Source organism: Plecotus auritus (genome assembly GCF_963455305.1).
Source record: "Plecotus auritus genome assembly, chromosome: 14".
NCBI lineage: Eukaryota > Metazoa > Chordata > Mammalia > Chiroptera > Vespertilionidae > Plecotus > Plecotus auritus.
Window position 1 is genome coordinate 13,626,277 of NC_137780.1, and position 17,510 is coordinate 13,643,786.

Genomic DNA, 17,510 nt, shown 5'->3' on the forward strand with positions numbered 1-17,510 from the left:
ATCCATGAAGACCAATATTTTCAAAGAATATCTATTGCCATGGGAGAAACCCCATTCATTCAACAAGTCCATAAATACTATATTGGCCCCTGGACTGTGCGCTAAAAGTAAAATAATGAGCAAGGAAGTCATCATCCTTGCCAATCAAGAATCTTATAGTCTACTGAGCAAGGCAAGCAAAGATTATAGCAGTGAGATACCAGATGCAAAAGGTACACGGAGATAGGGAAGTAATAGCAGGGGACCTACCTAGTCTACCAGTGTCAGAGGTTTGGTGGGAAATGTAACATTTTAAGCTCAGATCTGAAATACACGTAGGAATGAGCTCAACCATAGTTATGGGCTCAGGCATAAGCAGACTGAAGACTCAGCACAGATACATGCCCAGGGCAGATGGGGTGGCTTTGGAGGGAGGACACATAAAATTGTGTGTGTACTGAAGACCTGAGTACATCTCACAGAAGAAGACTGGAAGTGTATTAAAAAAATATCAGTCCTTACCTCTGGTTATAGAATCAGATTATGAGCAATTTCTAGATCTTTTCCATTTTTCTTTCTTGTCTATGTTTTCTGCAGCAATATACGTTACCATTTTTGTTTATTGATCAAAAAAGTATTATTAAAATAATACTTCACTATTTGCGAGATTTTAGGGGGAGGTTCGGAGGTTTTTTCATCACACAAGTTTCTTAAGACCTAATTTATTCATTTGGAAAATAGGCTAAAAAAGATTCAACTTTACAGAGTTGCTGATTTGAGTCAAGTATGACAACATATGCGCAGGAAAATGAATTTGTGCTGGTGGTTGTTGGACCTAAGTCAGCATCAGAGCCACCGGATGAAAGGGTGTTGGACAGAACTGGGAAAGGGAGGGGGCTCCAGGAATTAGCCGATCAGGAGGATGAAAATGGGGACCTGAGGAAGCTGGGGAGCTGGTGGGAAATGTGTTGCACTCCCCACTTCAGCAACGATGACGGCCAATGCCAGTCAGTCCTGGTTCTTTCTTCCTCACTGAGCTTAGACCCAATCTCAGCATCCTCCTCCCAACACTCCACCTGAAGGATAGCATGCTACGAGGCACCTTTGTCACCTCTGGCCTCAGAATTCTAAACACAGACACAACTCTCCAATTCTTTTAAAAGACGTGGCTTCGTTATAAAAATGTCTTCATTTATGTTTTAGCTTTTTAATGTTGTTTTCTCTTAAGAAGTATATCTTACAGAACTTCCAGATATTTTGATTTAGAATTTTATAAGTTACTCATCTATTATATCAGAATAATCATACTTAAGGGACTATGGCATTTTACAAAGATATTTACATATATTTACAAATGGTGAGGTCAGACACATGGGTTTTTAGATTGACGGTTGCTTTTTCACAAAATGGAAAAAAAATGACTTTCTTACCTTTCCTCTGGAGTATCTACATGAAATGTTCTCTCTATAACAGTGGTCCACTGGAGACATCTGATAATAAATGTGTTTGGCTTTGGTCGCTCTGTTTTCATTAACTGGCATTCTAGTGATAAAATAAAATGTCTCTTTGAATATACTTACATTTAAACCAAGAAACACACAGTTGCAAACTATAGTTCTATTCTATACAAAGCCACTGAGATCGCTCAGCATTCCAGGGACTGCACGTCTTTCCCCAGATATATCCCGCTGCTCTTTCCTGTATCGATACTTTGCTATCTGGAATGCTGTCCATTCATTTGACCCCGATCCATACGTGACCACCAACTGTCAGAAGGACACCTGTCCTCTAAGGTGAAGATCAAAGCCAACTTCTTCCATGAAGCGCTCCCCCCGCCATATTCTCAGAACTTACTATTGTCTCCCTCATTTTTCACTCAGCTTAGACTATCTTATAATCATTTTAATAAGGCATCCTTATCTCTCTGCCTAGATTATAAGCCTTTTGATAGTACATACCACCTGTAACTTTTTAAAAATGTTTTCATTGATTTCAGAGAGAAAGGGAGAGGGAGAGAGAGATAGAAACTTCCATGATGAGAACCACCAATCGGCTGCCTCCTGCACATCCCCCACTGGGGACCGAGCCTGCAACCCAGTCCTGTGCTCTGACTGGGAATCAAACCATGATCCCCTGGCAGATGGGCCGATGCTCACTCACTGAGCTACACCGGCCAAGCCACCTGTAACTCTTATTAATCACAGCCCGGAGAGCCAGTCAGTCACCACGTGATCAATTCTGTCAGGGAATTTCTAGGAAGACTTCCAAGCAAAGGACAATAGTACAGTGGCCAAAATATGGGTTCTAACCCCAGTGTGCCTGGATCCAGTTTTTTCCCTACCATGAACGATGAACCTTGCAAGTGAATTAAGGCCTCTGGTCTTCAAACATTAAATGAGAAACAGTAAGAGTACCTGTATCGTAAAACTAGTATGGGGAGAAATAACAAATCGATGTTATCCTCAGCATTGTGTGTGACACAGTAAGGTTTCAACGATGCTATCTGTTAGCTTTGAGGACTGGATACGCTGAAGTACAGTTGGCCTATCTACTGGTACCGCTCTTTTGAAAGAAAGTAATTGACCCCTGGTTGAAAAGTTCAACAGTGTCTTGTCCGTGCTTATCCTTTTTGTCCCATCTCCACCGTTAGCAACTATCAGCTGCCATTGCTATGTCTTTATGGGCCCAAGTCATCAATCACATTGAACCATTCCTTTTATATAACGAAAAAAATCACATTCTAAATCAATATGTTAAAACACAAGAATGACCCTAAAATGAAAAAGGAAACGTAGTCTCGGGTTGGGATCTTCTGAACTATCTGTGCCTTGCTCTCCGGAAGTGTTTGGCTTGGTTCAGATCTGAGAGCATCGTCTCCGCCCTGAGAATGGTCTCGGAGAGCATTCTCATCTGGTAGCGAGTCAATGCCGAGAGAAGAAAGTAATTTCCCAACACATCCAGGGCTCTCTGCCCTTTGTACACAGCGGTAACTAAAGAGCTGAATCTGAAGTCACAAAAATTAAAATTTCAAAAGAACATGTTAAAACAAGTGAGCCAGTCAACAGAAGAAGCTCTGGGTTCTTGCGTGTTAGCTACAATATGGACTCATGAACACACCCCACAGGTCCCTGTAAAATGAAGGCAAACATGCCATGGCTCATGTCTAAAAACCCTCATTCTTAAAGGGGACTCTTGTTCTTAAAGGCAATTCTTAAAGGGGATAGTGGCTAATAAACAGTCAATACTTCTTAAGAAGAATATTTTCATATAAGCACACCAATGGAATCAAGACACTGGGGGGGGGGGGGTGGGATGAGGGCATGCGACAGGGGGTAGGGGGGGCTGGGGGAAGGTCAATGGGGGAAAAAAAGGAGATATATGTACTAATATATGTAATATTTTAAACAATAAAAAAAGAATATTTTCAATTTAGAGATGTAAAGATTTCCAATTCAAATTAAGCCAATTTAAAAACGAAAGTAGAAACTTCAGCCAGAGATTCTAAAAAGCTACTAATCAAATGATAACCCATGATATCTCAAACCATTTAATACACATGAATGAATCAAGTGTCTTACATAAAATGCCAGGGAGCTAACTTTTATTGTATCACTAGAGGCCCGGTGCATGAAATTCACGCACGGGGAGGGGGGGGTGTGTCCCTCAGCCCAGCCTGCACCCTCTCCAATATGGGACCCCTCGAGGGATGTCCGACTGCCCGTTTAGGCCCAATCCAGGACTGCTGGCTCCCAACTGCTCGCCTGCCTGCCTTCCTGATTGCCCCTAACCACTTCTGCCTGCCAGCCTGATCACCCCCTAACCACTCCGCTGCCAGCCTGATTGATGCCTAACTGCTCCCCTGCCAGCCTGACTGCCCCTAACTGCCCTCCCCTGCAGGCCTGGTCACCCCTAACTGCCCTTCCCTGCAGGCCTGGTCACCCCTAACTGCCCTCCCCTGCAGGCCTGGTTCCCCCCAACTGCTCTCCCCTGCAGGCCTGGGTTCCCGCCAACAGCCCTTCCCTACAGGCCCAGTCGCCCCCAACTTCCCTCGTCTGCCAGCCTGTTCACCCCTAACTGCCCTCCCCTGCAGGCTTGACCACTCCCAACTGCCCTCCCTTGCAGGCCTGGTCCCTCTCAACTGCCCTCCCCTGCTGGCCTGATCTCCCACAACTGCCCTCCCTTGCAGGCCCGGTCCCTCCCAACTGCCCTCCCCTGCTGGCCATCTTGTGGTGGTCATCTTGTGTCCACATGGGGGCAGCCATCTTGTGTATTGGAGTGATGGTCAATCTGCATATTACTCTTTTATTAGATAGGATAGAGGCCTGGTGCACGGGTGGGGACCAGCTGGTTTGCCCTGAAGGGTGTCCTGGATCAGGGTGGGGGTTCCCTTGGGGCATGCGGTGGCCTGGGCGAGGGGCCTGTGGTGGTTTGCAAGCCAGCCACGCCTCCCAGTGACCCAAGCAGAGGCCCTGGTATCTGAGTGGAGCCAAGCCTCCTGCTTGCTCCATGGCCGCAGCCATTTTTGTTGGGATTTATGTATCTTCTATAATTGAAACTTTGTAGCAGAGGCCAAGGCAGGCCAGGGCTGCCGGAGCTTGGCTTCCTCCATCACTGGGGGGAACCAGGCCTGCAGGGGAGGGCAGTTAGGGGTGACCAACCCAAGCCTCCTGCTCTCTCCAGCTCCGTGGCTGCTGCCATTTTTGAGGGGATTTATTTATCTTCTATAATTGAAACTCTGTAGCCTTGAGTGGAGGCCTGGGCCCACCAGCGTGTGCAGAAAGCTTGGCTTCCTCCATTGCCAGGGAAATCCAAGCCTCCTGCTCTCTCTGTGGCTGCAGCCATCTTGGTTGGGTTAATTTGCATACTTGCTCCTGATTGGCTGGTGGGCATGGCTTGTGGGTATAGCGGAGTGATGGTTAATTTGCATATTACTCTTTTATTAGATAGGGTAATCTGTGAATACTTTACAGTAAAGTATTTGTCACACCAGAATTTAAACTAGATAGTTATACTAGTTAACAATCACCTGAACAAGTGAAACTAGAAACTGACTTCCAACATCCTGCTGACTTTACGCCATTCCGAACCATGGACAACCAGCTTTATTCACAGCTGTGATTTGTCTGTAAACCTGAGAGCCAACTGAAGAAACGGCAATGTGCCAGATCAAAACCATCTACCAAAAAGAATGTTCTGGATACCACGTGCCAGGATTTTATCCAAAAGATTAAATTTTATTTCAACATTAATTTTATTCTTTTAAAGTAAATTCTACTAACAGTGAATGCGAAAAACAAAGGCATGATCATCGGTCCCATTCATAATTAAATCACAGAATGTAATAATGCCAGTGCTGAGTTACAGCAGAGGCAGTTTAGTTTTAAGCCCTCACTTATAATACTATTGTGGCTGTTCTTAAAAGGGGCAAAAAGCATTTTTTTCCTTTTTCTTAAAGGGTTTTACTATGCAGGGGGCAAAAAAGAATAATGGCCAAGTAAGTGCCAACACATCAACCTTCAAGAGATTCATCCCATCGCTGTCAGGAAGGTGCGTAGGTGGCAGGTGATGTGGTAAGAGGTGTTATATTATTACCTTCCAATTCACAAAGGAGCTAATAGAGGCTGAGATGTGTTCAATAGCTTGCCCCCAAACCTATAGCTTGTAAGTCACTATATAAACATTTACCCCCAGGTCTACGTGAATTCAAATGCCACGCGCTTTCGGAGAGAACACGCTGTTCAGAAAAATGCCTTTAAACGATCAGGCATCATCTGTCCAGGTTACATCCCACTTGAAAAGATGTTTCCACTTTCCCTCTTCCACACCTTCCCCTCCCTGAGCCCCACCCTCCTTCCGTGACACCTTTTCTCCTACGAAGAGGTCAGGGTAACTGTCACCTGGTAACGTATTTGAGGATGGAGAGGCCCCTGCTCTGAACACAGTGGAGGGATGGCTAGGGAGGAGGGTGATGCCCTGGTAGGAGCCAATGTGGCATTTTATTTGTGGACGCGGGATGCAGAGGGAGTGGTTTAGAGGGGAAGACGGTCGGAAGGGGCAGCGGGGACCTGCGTCCTCTCACTGCTGGTCTCACGCCCTGGGATACCGACCAAGCCAATGGGAACACAAACGTTCAGTCACAAGCGATGGAAAAGTGGTTCCCAAACTCGCATTGGTCCAGCTCCAGGTTTCTATTCTCTCAGGTAACAGACAAAGGGGAGGATGCTTTGCTGCTGGCGAATGTGACACGTAGCCCAGTTGTCTGAACCAGAATAAAAATATCCTTTTCCATAGAAGGAAAGGGGCGGGGGGGGGGGGCGGCGTAAGTTGTTACTGTTTATTTCATAAGAAATTATTTTTTATAAGTGAAGGGGTAAGAGGGGTTACTAACGCTATGTTCCACTCTAAAAGACGTTTTTCAAATTCTGGCTTTTTAATGATCATAAACGTTACCACGTTGGTTTTAACAGGGGAGGCTATTTGTGGGTTTAAATTGAGTGAAATTACGATATGTTAATGTGAACTTCTCCTAATACATTTTTCTTGAGCAAATATGTCACCATCATTTTCCAAAAGTACATCCAGAGCCAACACCCTTCCCATCAGCATTTCTCCATCTCGTCTGTCCTCAAAATCCTACCTCTAATTAAACCAACATCTCAAAAGTCTTCTAAAACAATTACTCTCCGCATACCCCCTGCATACTTCCCATTTTAACTAAAAATACACCGTGGTCTCCATGGGACAATAGTGAACATACACAACGAATGAGGCCTCACTAACACTGCGTTCCGAGGGTCAGAATGCATCATGAGGCGAGTCGCTCTGTGGTTTTTTGTTTTGTTTTGTTTTTTTTTTAATATATTTTATTGATATTTTACAGAGAGGAAGGGAGAGGGATAGAGAGCTAGAAACATTGATGAGAGAGAAACATCGATCAGCTGCCTCCTGCACACCTCCCACTGGGGATGTGCCCGCAACCAAGGTACGTGCCCTTGACCGGAATCGAACCTGGGACCCTTCAGTCCTCAGGCCGACGCTCTATCCACTGAGCCAAACCGGTTTCGGCCACTCTGTGGTTTTGTTTTTTGCAGTCTAATAGCCATGAACTATTTTTTTTGGTTAAAAAAAAACCAAAACACACCCATGTAACATAAAATGTAACATTTTAACCATTTTAAAGTGCACAGTTCTATGGCATTAATAAGTACATTCACATTGTTGTGAGGCAAGTTGGCTTTTAAACATATCTCTTCCTTTTTTCTCCCTGTACAAATTCATATTGAAATCATCTATGCTTCCTGTAGAAAAATTCATAAATAGGTACATGGTTAATGTTTTCATGTAGATTTCAATTCTTTTACAAGCATGCTTTAAAATGTGACTATAGCATATGGAACATCCTATCTAATAAAAGAGTAATATGCAAATTAACCATCACTCCACTACACCCACAAGCCACGCCCACCAGCCAATCAGGAGCAAATATGCAAATAAACCCAACCAAGATGGCTACGGCCACAGAGAGCAGGAGGGAGGCTTGGGTTTCCACGGCAATGGAGGAAGCCAAGCTTTCCGCCTGCCCTTGCCGGCCTAGGCCACCACTCAAGGCTACAAAATTTCAATGATAGAAGATACATAAACCCAAACAGAAATGGCGGCAGCCACGGAGCTGGAAAGAGCAGGAGGCTAGGGTTGCCCCAGGCGATGGAGGAAGCCAAGCTTTCCGCACACCCTGGCCGGCCCAGGCCTCGCTTAAGGCTACAAAGTTTCAATTATAGAAGATACATAAATCCCAATAGAAATGGCTGCCACCACGGAGCAAGCAGAAGGCTTGGCTCCACTATAGGCTACAAAGTTTCAATTGTAGAAGATAAATAAACCCCAGATACCAGGGCCTCTGCTTGGGTTGCGAGGGGGCGTGGCCAGCCTGCAAACCACCACAGGCCCCTCTCCCAGGCCGCCTCACGCCCCAAGGGAACCCCCACTCTGATCCGGGACACCCTTCAGGGCAAACCAGCTGGCCCCCACCCATGCACCAGGCCTCTATCCTATCTAATAAAAGAATAATATGCAGATTGACCATCACTCCAACACACAAGATGGCTTCCCCCATGTGGTCAAAGATCCTGCCCCCATGTGGACACAAGATGGCCACAAGATGGCCAGCAGGGGAGGGCAGTTGGGGGCGACCAGGCCTGCAGGGAAAGGCAGTTGGGAGGGACCCAGGTCTGCAGGGGAGAGCAGTTAGGGGGGACCAGGCCTGCAGAGGAGGGCAGTTAGGGTGACCAGGCCTGCAGGGGAGGGCAGTTGGGGGAACCAGTCCTGTAGGGGAGGGCAGTTAGGGGTGACCAGGCCTGCAGGGGAGGGCAGTTAGGGGCAAACAGGCTGGCAGGAGAGCAGTTAGGCATCAATCAGGCTGGCAGGGGAGTGGTTAGGGAGTGATCAGGCTGGCAGGCAGAAGCAGTTAGGGACAATCAGGAAGGCAGGCAGGTAGCAGTTGGGAGCCAGCAGTCCTGGATTGTGAGAAGGATGTCCGACTGCCCGTTTAGGCCCGATCCCACCGGGATCAGGCTTAAATGGGCAGTCAGACATCCCTCAAGGGGTCCCAGATTGGAGAGGGTGCAGGCTGGGCTGAGCGACACCCCCCTCCCCCGTGCACGAATTTTGTGCACCGGGCCTCTAGTCTATCTACACATACAAAAACCTAAGCGACCGTTCCACCAGTAGCTATGACACACACTGACCACCAGGGGCAGACACTCAGTGCACAGGCATGGAAACATGGAACAGACTAATGAATCTCAGAGGAAAGCGGGGAGGCAGGAGCGGGGAGAGTAGGAAGAGATTAACCAAAGATCTTATATGCATACTAGAGGCCTGGCGCATGGATTCATGCACCCGTGGGGTCCCTCAGCTTGGCCTGCACCATCTCACAATCCAGAACCCCTTGGGGGATGTCAGACTGTGGGTTTCAGCCTGATCCCTGCAGGGCCGGCCTGCCTTGTCCAGTCCTGATTGGGGCGGATCAGGGCCTGGGAGGGACCATGGGAGGGCTCCAGGGAGTGTCTGGCCTGTCTTGATTTGTGCACCAGGCTGGTTTCGGCCCAATCCCTGCAGGCCAGGCCGAGGGACCCCACCAGTGCACGAATCCGTGCCTCTAGTATTACATAAGTGTTTTGCTCATTTATAATGTTGTGGTATTTTTCGTTTCATTAAATAAAGATCTACACCATCATATTTCATAGTGGCTCAGACGCCTCTGTACTCACACACCCAAGTAAACAGCTTATTAGTGATCACAATCCATGAAACAAACAGAAGTGAATTACCCAGATGTAGAAAGGATGAGATGTACCCATTTTAACACAGCTTATTACAAAATACTGTGTGGAAATCTAAAAAATAATCATGAACACCATTTTGTTTTAATTAAGAAAAACTAATTGATATTTCAAATGTGATGAAACTGGAATTCATAACAACATTTTTAAACAATCCAACAAGAATGTCAATTAAACTGCAAATTTCCTGAGGGCAAGGTTCCTATTATTTGATCACCTCGTACTGTGCCTACACAGAGCAGGTCTCAATTAAATAAACACAATGAAAGAATATATGATAAACACTAGCCAAATGCAGTAAGGAATTTGTGTTGGCTAACTAACACCACATTTTCAAAAACAGCTGAAAGATACTCCACACGTACTAAAATGATTGATTCCGGCCAGGATCACCAATGGATGCTAAAGTCGTTAGGGAAGTAAGTGAAGGTCTGAACACTGCATGGTATCGACCCACAGAGCGCGTGCCCACCACCAAGGGGAACTTAACTTTATGATGGAGCTTTCACACCTGAAGCCAGTGAACGACAGGGGACCAAGTGTAAGTGCCTCCCGAAACCTGAAATACTTATTTCTTCAAAATCTAAAGTGCCCTGCCCTGGCTGGCGTGGCTCAGTGGTTGAACATCGAAATCACGGTTTGATTCCCATTCAGGGCACATGGCCAGGTTGTGGGCTTGATCCCCAGTAGGGGGCGTGCAGGAGGCAGCCGATCAATGGTTCTCTCTCATCGTTGATGTTTCTATCTCTCTCTCCCTCTCCCTTCCTCTCTGAAATCAATAAAAATATATATTTTTTAAAAACCTAAATTGTCCAGTTACACCACCTCTGAGAACATTAGTAAAGAATCCTGTCTGAGAAATACATGCTCTAAGCATATACAGATATAGATGTTTATGTATAAATAAATCCAATAACATCAATGTGAAAAAATGAAAAGCCTAATCAAGTTCGTGATTACATAGCTACAGCTCTGACTTAAGAGCAAGCTTTCTTTCCCTCGGGAAAGTGGTAGAATTAGATTTACAGAATAGTTACACGATTTTTTCCCTTGGAGAACAATGAAAAGGCCTATTTATTCAGGAGCAAAGTACTCAACTTCCAAAAAAAGAAACAAACAAAAGAAAAGAAAAACACATACATAGTGAGTTTTGGAGGATAATAAACAAACAAGCCTAATAATTTCATTTAAAACATACATATATAAGACCAAAGCACTATTAAGAATCGGACTTGTCCAGCCCAGCCAGCATGGCCCAATGGTTGAGCATCGACCTATGGACCAGGAGGTCACTGTTCAATTCCTGGATGGTGCACAAGCCCAGGTTTCAGGCTCCATCCCCAGTGGGGGGTGTGCAGGAGGCAGCCGATCAGTGATTCTCTCTCATCATTGATGTTTCTCTCTCTCTCCCTCTCCCTTCCTCTCTGAAATCAATAAAAATAAAAAATAATTTTTTAGAGAATCTGACCTGTCTGGAAAACACTCTCTCACCTCTAGAAACTTTAAGACGAGACATAAATGTCTCTCTTTCCACTCAGGAATTCTGACTCCAGATGAGCTTTCCTCATTTACAGGGTTTCACCCACAGCCAAGAGAATCTCTGGGTCTTGAGCACAAAACGCTTCACTTTAAAGTCTGGCTTGGCTGCTGCATTGCAAGTAAGCGAAGAGATCCTTTGGAATAATCAGTTCATTCATTGTCAGAACAGAAAAAAAAAATCATCTTGAATATTTTGCCAATTTAGGTCAGTAGGGAAACTTTCCTTTCTATTATATTACCTCCCCAAATTGATTCTTCTTAAATAATGACAACTAAGTCATTCTTTTAAAGGCACCTTCTCAGTTGCTCCACCGGAACATGAAGGTTTTATGAGCATTATTTCTCACTAACGCTCCCCACTAAGTTCTCAGGTGTTGTCGTCATTTCTGTTTCACAAATAAGGAAACAGAAGCTGATGTAGGTCCCTTGTTCGAAATCATCATGTCTGTGAGGTTATGAAACTGAATCTCGGGTCCAGGTTTTGTAGCTCTAAGTTCTAGGCGCATCCTAGCATGTCACGTGCTGTTTTGGGAGTGTTAGAGGCTTTCAATAGAGGAAGTAAAGGTTCATCCTATATAATAAAAGCCTAATATGCTAAGTGTCCAGTCATCTGGTCAACCAATCAAAGAGTAATATGCTAATGATAGGCTAAGGCTGCTCAACAGCTTGCTATGACGTGCACTGACCCACCAGGAGGAAGATGCTCTGACTGGTAGGTTAGCTTGCTACTGGGGTCCAGCCCATCGGGACTGAGCCAGATGGGCCAGACACGCCCTGGAGCCCTCCTGCAGTCCCTCCCTGCTGGCCAACCTCCTGCATCCCTCCCAGGCCCCGATCATGCACCAGTGAGGTCCCACTGCCTGGCCTGCGCCCTCTTGCAATCCGGGACCCCTCAGAGGATGTCAGAGAGCCGGTTTTGACCTAATCCCACAGGCCAGCCCGAGGGACCCCACTGGTGCAGAAATTCGTGCACCGGGCCTCTAGTTTCTTTATAACAAGCTCTGCATCTTCACTCTCTAGGTTTTCACAATCAAACTGACAGAAACAGGTGACTAGATATAGAATATGGAAAGAGTCTTCCCCAAAGAAAACTGACCAAACTTCTTGTTGAGTATCCAAGCACCAAAAATAACTACCATCCGGTGTGAGAATATTCCATGTAAAAACCACCCGCTTTGATCGTATGCTTATAAGATAGGGGGAGTTCTGAGTAACAGGTGAGCTGTTAAGGAATAATACAGTTTCAGGATTTATTTATAGGGCAATAATTGGAAAAAAACACCTTCCTGTCAACATTAGATCACTGGTACAGGGTTCAAAGCACGTGTGAAATATTTATTGGCCAAAATGTTGAAAACCTAACATGAATTAACATGGGACGCCAGTTGCCTGGAGGCCGAAATGAGAACTCACTGGGCTTTGTGAATCTAAGAGAGCATGTTGATTCCCTCGTCATAATAAAATGATCTCCAAGAATAGCCATTAGAGGAAACATGTAAAGCCACAGATTTTCCAAAGAACTGACCAGGTAAACTGTCAACCTGTAAGTAATACAGGCCAACAAAACTGTTTTAACCAAGCGTGCTACTTCCACGGGCCGACTGGGAGGCGCTCGAAGGAGACAATGCCTGTGAAATGATGCTATAAAGAGAGCATTATGCATTTATTTTTAATTCCTTTCTGGAGTATCCTACAGAGAGAGCAGCCTTATCAGTGTCCTTTTGGAAGCGAACACTGTTGCTGGTTGGCTGGTTCAATTATCATGAACTATTCTGGCATGTTTCAAAAGCATTGCCATTTTCAAACAGAGAAAATGTCTAAAAATGCCAGCGTAGTAATGGGTTCTGAGCGCATGGGTGGGGGTGAGGGAGAAAGACAATGACAAGCTGGTGCAGAAGGACACCGAGGCTCCCTCGCTGGAGGACTATTGTGCCGGCAATTAGCAACAGGAAGCAGCGCACAACACACATGAATGAGAGCTGGGTCCCGTGAAAGGCCGCATTGTAGCGCAGAGGCATTACTGCAATCAAGGGCAATGTACTCTCCTCCTCTCAACTTCCACCGCACCCGCTCTTTCCTCTCCCCCTGCGCTGCATGTTTCCATCAGCATCTGCTCGATGGCGCGTTCTTTCCAACCCAAAAGAACGCCTCTGCGTCTTTCCTCAATCCCAAGGCTGAGAGGGCCTTCCGCCAACTGTGGCCTTGGGCCCCACTGAACTTGACTCGAAATACAACAAATGCTTTTAACACGAAGATATAGCTGGTGATGGGCAAGTTATTGGATGTTAGAAGAAAACTTGAAAGATCCCTCAGGCTGACTCCCTCGCTCAAAACTCTGAGTCCCAGGCTGGTTAAAAGACTGACCCATTATCACATAAAACATTTCTATCAAATGATCGGTCACTGGCTAGTGCCTCCATGCGTTCCCGTCTGCTGTGGCCTAGTGAGCATGAATGTTACATGAACACATTCTTACACACACACACACACACACACACACACACACACACACACACACACCGCCGCCGCCGCCGCCCAAGAACAGCGGAGTCTGCTACTGACTGTGTGTAAGACTTGGCTGACCGGAGAGGGCTGTGGGTGCTGACTCAGCGTTACTTGAAGAGAGCTGTCACTCTGACGCCTTTACAGGATTGATCACACTCAAGCCGGGGGTTAGAGCAGAAGCCAAATCATAGTTCTGCCAGGTACTTGATTGCACACCCTGGGAAAGTGACTCTCTCTGGTTTTTAGTTTCATTGGCCAGTTGGTTTAAGGTAACATTTATTTCATGTTGCACTTGTCATGAAAAAAATGTGATCATATAAATAAAGCACCTCACACAAAGTGGGCTCTTCGAAACGTCAATTCTCTTTCCTTCCTTAAGTCCCTCTTAAGGCCTTATGTATTAATTATAAGTAAGATGGGCTGAAATAGGATGAGATGTAAACATTGTTAGTTTACAATTTAAAAATCACACCAACTTCTTTCTAGAGAATAAGAACGTAAGCTAAAAAAGTAATATTAGACAAGCAAACCAGTTCTGGATCTACATTTAACTTAATAAAAAGTAAAATGTCCATCAATGAGGATAGGCATGAATGAGTAAGTCAGAGAGGTGGGCCAAGAGAACTCTTCGCGCCTTCGGACAGGAAGGGCATCGAAGGAAGAGGCTGGGTCAGGATGACACAGAATAGCAGCGTCAGGAACAGCACGAGGAGCATCGCATCCACGGCTGGCCGCTGCCAGTGGTGCTAGACAATCAGTACATTTCCACCTGAAAAACTAAGCCACAGTGACCCGCTGGTAATTAACTGAGTGTACAAGGTCATGCGATGACCCCATCACGTGGCTCCCCGCACATGGGCTGCAGGGGGATGTCCCCCCGCCGCCCCTGCCCACCCCAGGCTCCTCCTCTCCTCACTTTCCTGAGCTCTTACTGAACATATTCCTTATCAACTTACTTCAGAACTGAACCACAACACGGCTGAGGAGACCCATTCCAAGGGACGTGGCAGGGTTTGGCTATTAGATTCGAATCCTCCAAAGCCAAGGGCTACATGGGCTGCCTGTGGGAGAGAAATGAACGCGGGCTGCAGGGGCAGCAGCATCTGCTCCACACCCTGGCTCTGCCTTTGCCAGGTGAGTGACCTGAAGCAAGTCCCAGGACCTGGGTCGGTCGCTTTAAGATGGAGCAGTAAGGCCTACCTGGGGGTGCTGTTGCGGAGGGTAAATGAGAAAAGGGAAGTGAAAGGGCCTGGCACATAGTACCGCTCAGAGCAAGGTGGGCTTCCCTCCTCATCTCCTTCCCTTTTCCCTCCGAACCTGTTACAACGCTGAGAACACAATAAACCCTCAGTAATGAAAACTCCCTCAATATTCATTAGAACTTAGATCTCCTACTGATATGTGAAAATTTACTTGTGAGAACGCCTCTATGATTCCAACTGGTGTTCATTTACATCATTACTCTTCTATCACGTTTCTGCTCAAAAATTCCGATTCCTTGGCCGGCTGGCAGGGCAAAGTGGTTGAGTGTCGACCCATGAATCAGGAGGTCACGGTTTGATCCCTGCATAGGGCACATGCCCGGGTGTGGGCTCGATCCCCAGTGTGGGGTGTGCAGGAGGCAGCCGAACAATGATTCTCGTCATGGATGTTTCTATCTCTCTCTTCCCCTCCCTTCCTCTCTGAAATCAATAAAAATATATTTTTAAAAATCTAATTATAATTGGGGGTAAAGGGGAGGAGGAAACACCATATCTTTGAATGATTAAGTATGTAAAATGGACTAAAAATCACTTAAAATGAAAACAGGGTTAGGAATTCTGTGTGAAACTGGACGTAATAGAATGTAGCAATGTTTGCAAAAAATGTATGGAACATTAAGGAGTAATAGAAGGAAATAAAGGAATTCTGAAAATATATAGAGTATAAATGTAGTCATGATTTTGGCAAGTGTTTATTGATCTACACTACATCTTCCTCTGTAAAAATGGAGAAAATTTGAGATATTTCCTCACAAGGAGATGGTATTTGCAAAGAAACATTTTTTGGAAGACGAATCTAAATGAAATCTATGCACTGCTTCCCAACACTCCGGAGAGAATATCTGAAGGCGAGAGATCAATTAGGAGACCATTGAAATAATCCAGGGGACCTGAGGAAGAACCCAAGGAGGATGGAAGCCGTGAGCCTGGGAAGGAAGGCAAACAAGACCACACACCTTGCTGACTGGCTGCCACATGGCGCAAGGGGACTATTTGTCTCTGAAGGTATTGCCTCTACTGCTCAACATGACCCGGTAGGTTCTTTTTTACCGAATACTCATTTGGACAAAAACTTCCAGGGGTTTCCAACAGGCTGCCATTAAAAACATCCAACTGGTATTCAAGAGCTTTCACAATCGGGTTAAAACTTCTCTAACCTTAACTTACTTTTCTACAACAGATTCTCTGTTCATCTAGGGTGTTGCTTATACCGTTCACAAAAGAAGCTGCTCCTTAGTTCCAGACTTCATGTTTGTTTCTGTGGTTGACCTCCCTGAAAATGTCCTCCTTCCCCAAACCTTCACATCACCTATCCTTCAAGGCTCGTGTGAACCGCAGCTCTGGAGAGCTCTTCGCTGGTCACCCTGGCTTTACCCACCCTCTCAACTTCTGCAGCATTTATTCTCTATAAAGTTCACTGTGGCAACTCATCTCATGTTCCCTCCCATTGCTATGTGTTCTATGTGGCTGTCTTCCAGAGTCAATGACAAATTCCTACTTACAAACGTTGGATTTAATACTCCTTTAGTACCGGGTATGATTCTAATGATGGGTAAACCCTTGGAACTCAGCTGCTCTCATCCCTCGTAATCCTTGTTCATTTCTATTTTATAGGGTTGTCATCCTAGATGGCCTCATGTGTTACATCAGACTAAGAATCAAGTCAGAGCTATTCCTCTGCCCCCATGAACAGCCGCAGTGGGAGCATTAGTAGGAATCAGCATGTTTTTCGTCATGATTATAATCGAGTCTAATGTTTATTCAGAGGTAAGGATATTTTTGGGGAGGTTTAAGACCCATCATTTCCTTATTTTCTTTCAAACAGAAGAATAGGTTAATGAGTAAACACTTCATTTCACATTTAAAATTGGCCTAAGAAAGGCAGACCAACCTATTTTTCCAAAAAGGGACTGGAGAAACATTTCAGGGAAGAAGGAGATATTGTCAGAGTGAGCCAATATTTGCAACACGGAATAAAGGAGAATTCTAGGCGGTCCTTCTGTGGACATACGAGGCACTTCCCCTCAACAGCAAGAAGGTGGCTCCCCAAGACATGTGGGCAAACGTGCCAGGCCTCCACTGAGGAACTGTTTCTACTTTTGAGTTGGACTGATAACTGTCAAAATGCTAAAGACCAGGACTATTGGGTAGATGAACTATTGTGCTCAAAGTACTTGTGAACACAGCTTTGCAACAATGCTTGTCTAAATCCTGTATTATTTTTCAGTCAAATGGTAATACTTCCTGTGCAAAGATAATCTCAATCTGTAATTAGCAATTTATCAAACCACAATTCTGCTTAGAAATATACCCTGCTTTCAAAAAAAATTTTACTTATATTTCTACAGCACTAAAGGTAGAAGGCACCTTTGTATATAGTTCACATTTGACCCATCTGAAGGATGAAGGTCAAATATTATTATCCACATTTTACAGGGCTTAAAGAATTCTGCATGACAAAGAATATCTAGCAATGTAAGTGTTGGAATGCCCACCCAAAATCAAATCTCAAGGCTCTTACTCTAGGTAAAATATCACAGAATGTGGGTGGAGGAAACCAAGATGGCGGCATAGGTAAACACCTAAACTGCTGCCTCGCACAACAATTTTAAAACTACAACTAAAAGACAAAACGGACATCATCCAGAACCACAGGAAGGCTGGCTGAGTGGAAATTCTACAACTAGAAGGAAAGAGAAAAGCACACTGACACTCAGAGGAGCTGCAGGAGGCAGAGGTTCTGAGACACGCACGTGGAGAGGACTGGCAACTGAGTGCATGGCTGGCTTTCTCAAGTGGGAGGGAGACAAAAGCTCCTGACTGCGCTGAACTCCAGTTCCGGGCGAGTCTCTGGGGACCCAGACTCATTCGGGGAGAAACTGGA

General features: G+C 45.4%; 1 protein-coding gene across 9 annotated transcripts in view; it reads right to left on the reverse strand.

Moving 5' to 3' along the window:
• AKT3 (AKT serine/threonine kinase 3) overlaps window positions 1-17,510 on the reverse strand; it is a 230,038-nt gene that overhangs the window by 83,592 nt on the left and 128,936 nt on the right. For 8 of the 9 annotated variants that reach the window (XM_080651009.1, XM_080651010.1, XM_080651011.1 and 5 more), the window contains one exon: window positions 1,410-1,521. The exons of the other annotated variant lie outside the window; for it this stretch is intronic. In XM_080651009.1, coding sequence (XP_080507135.1) covers window positions 1,410-1,521 — 112 coding nt within the window. The remainder of the gene's footprint in view (window positions 1-1,409; window positions 1,522-17,510) is intronic. 9 annotated transcript variants of the gene reach the window in all.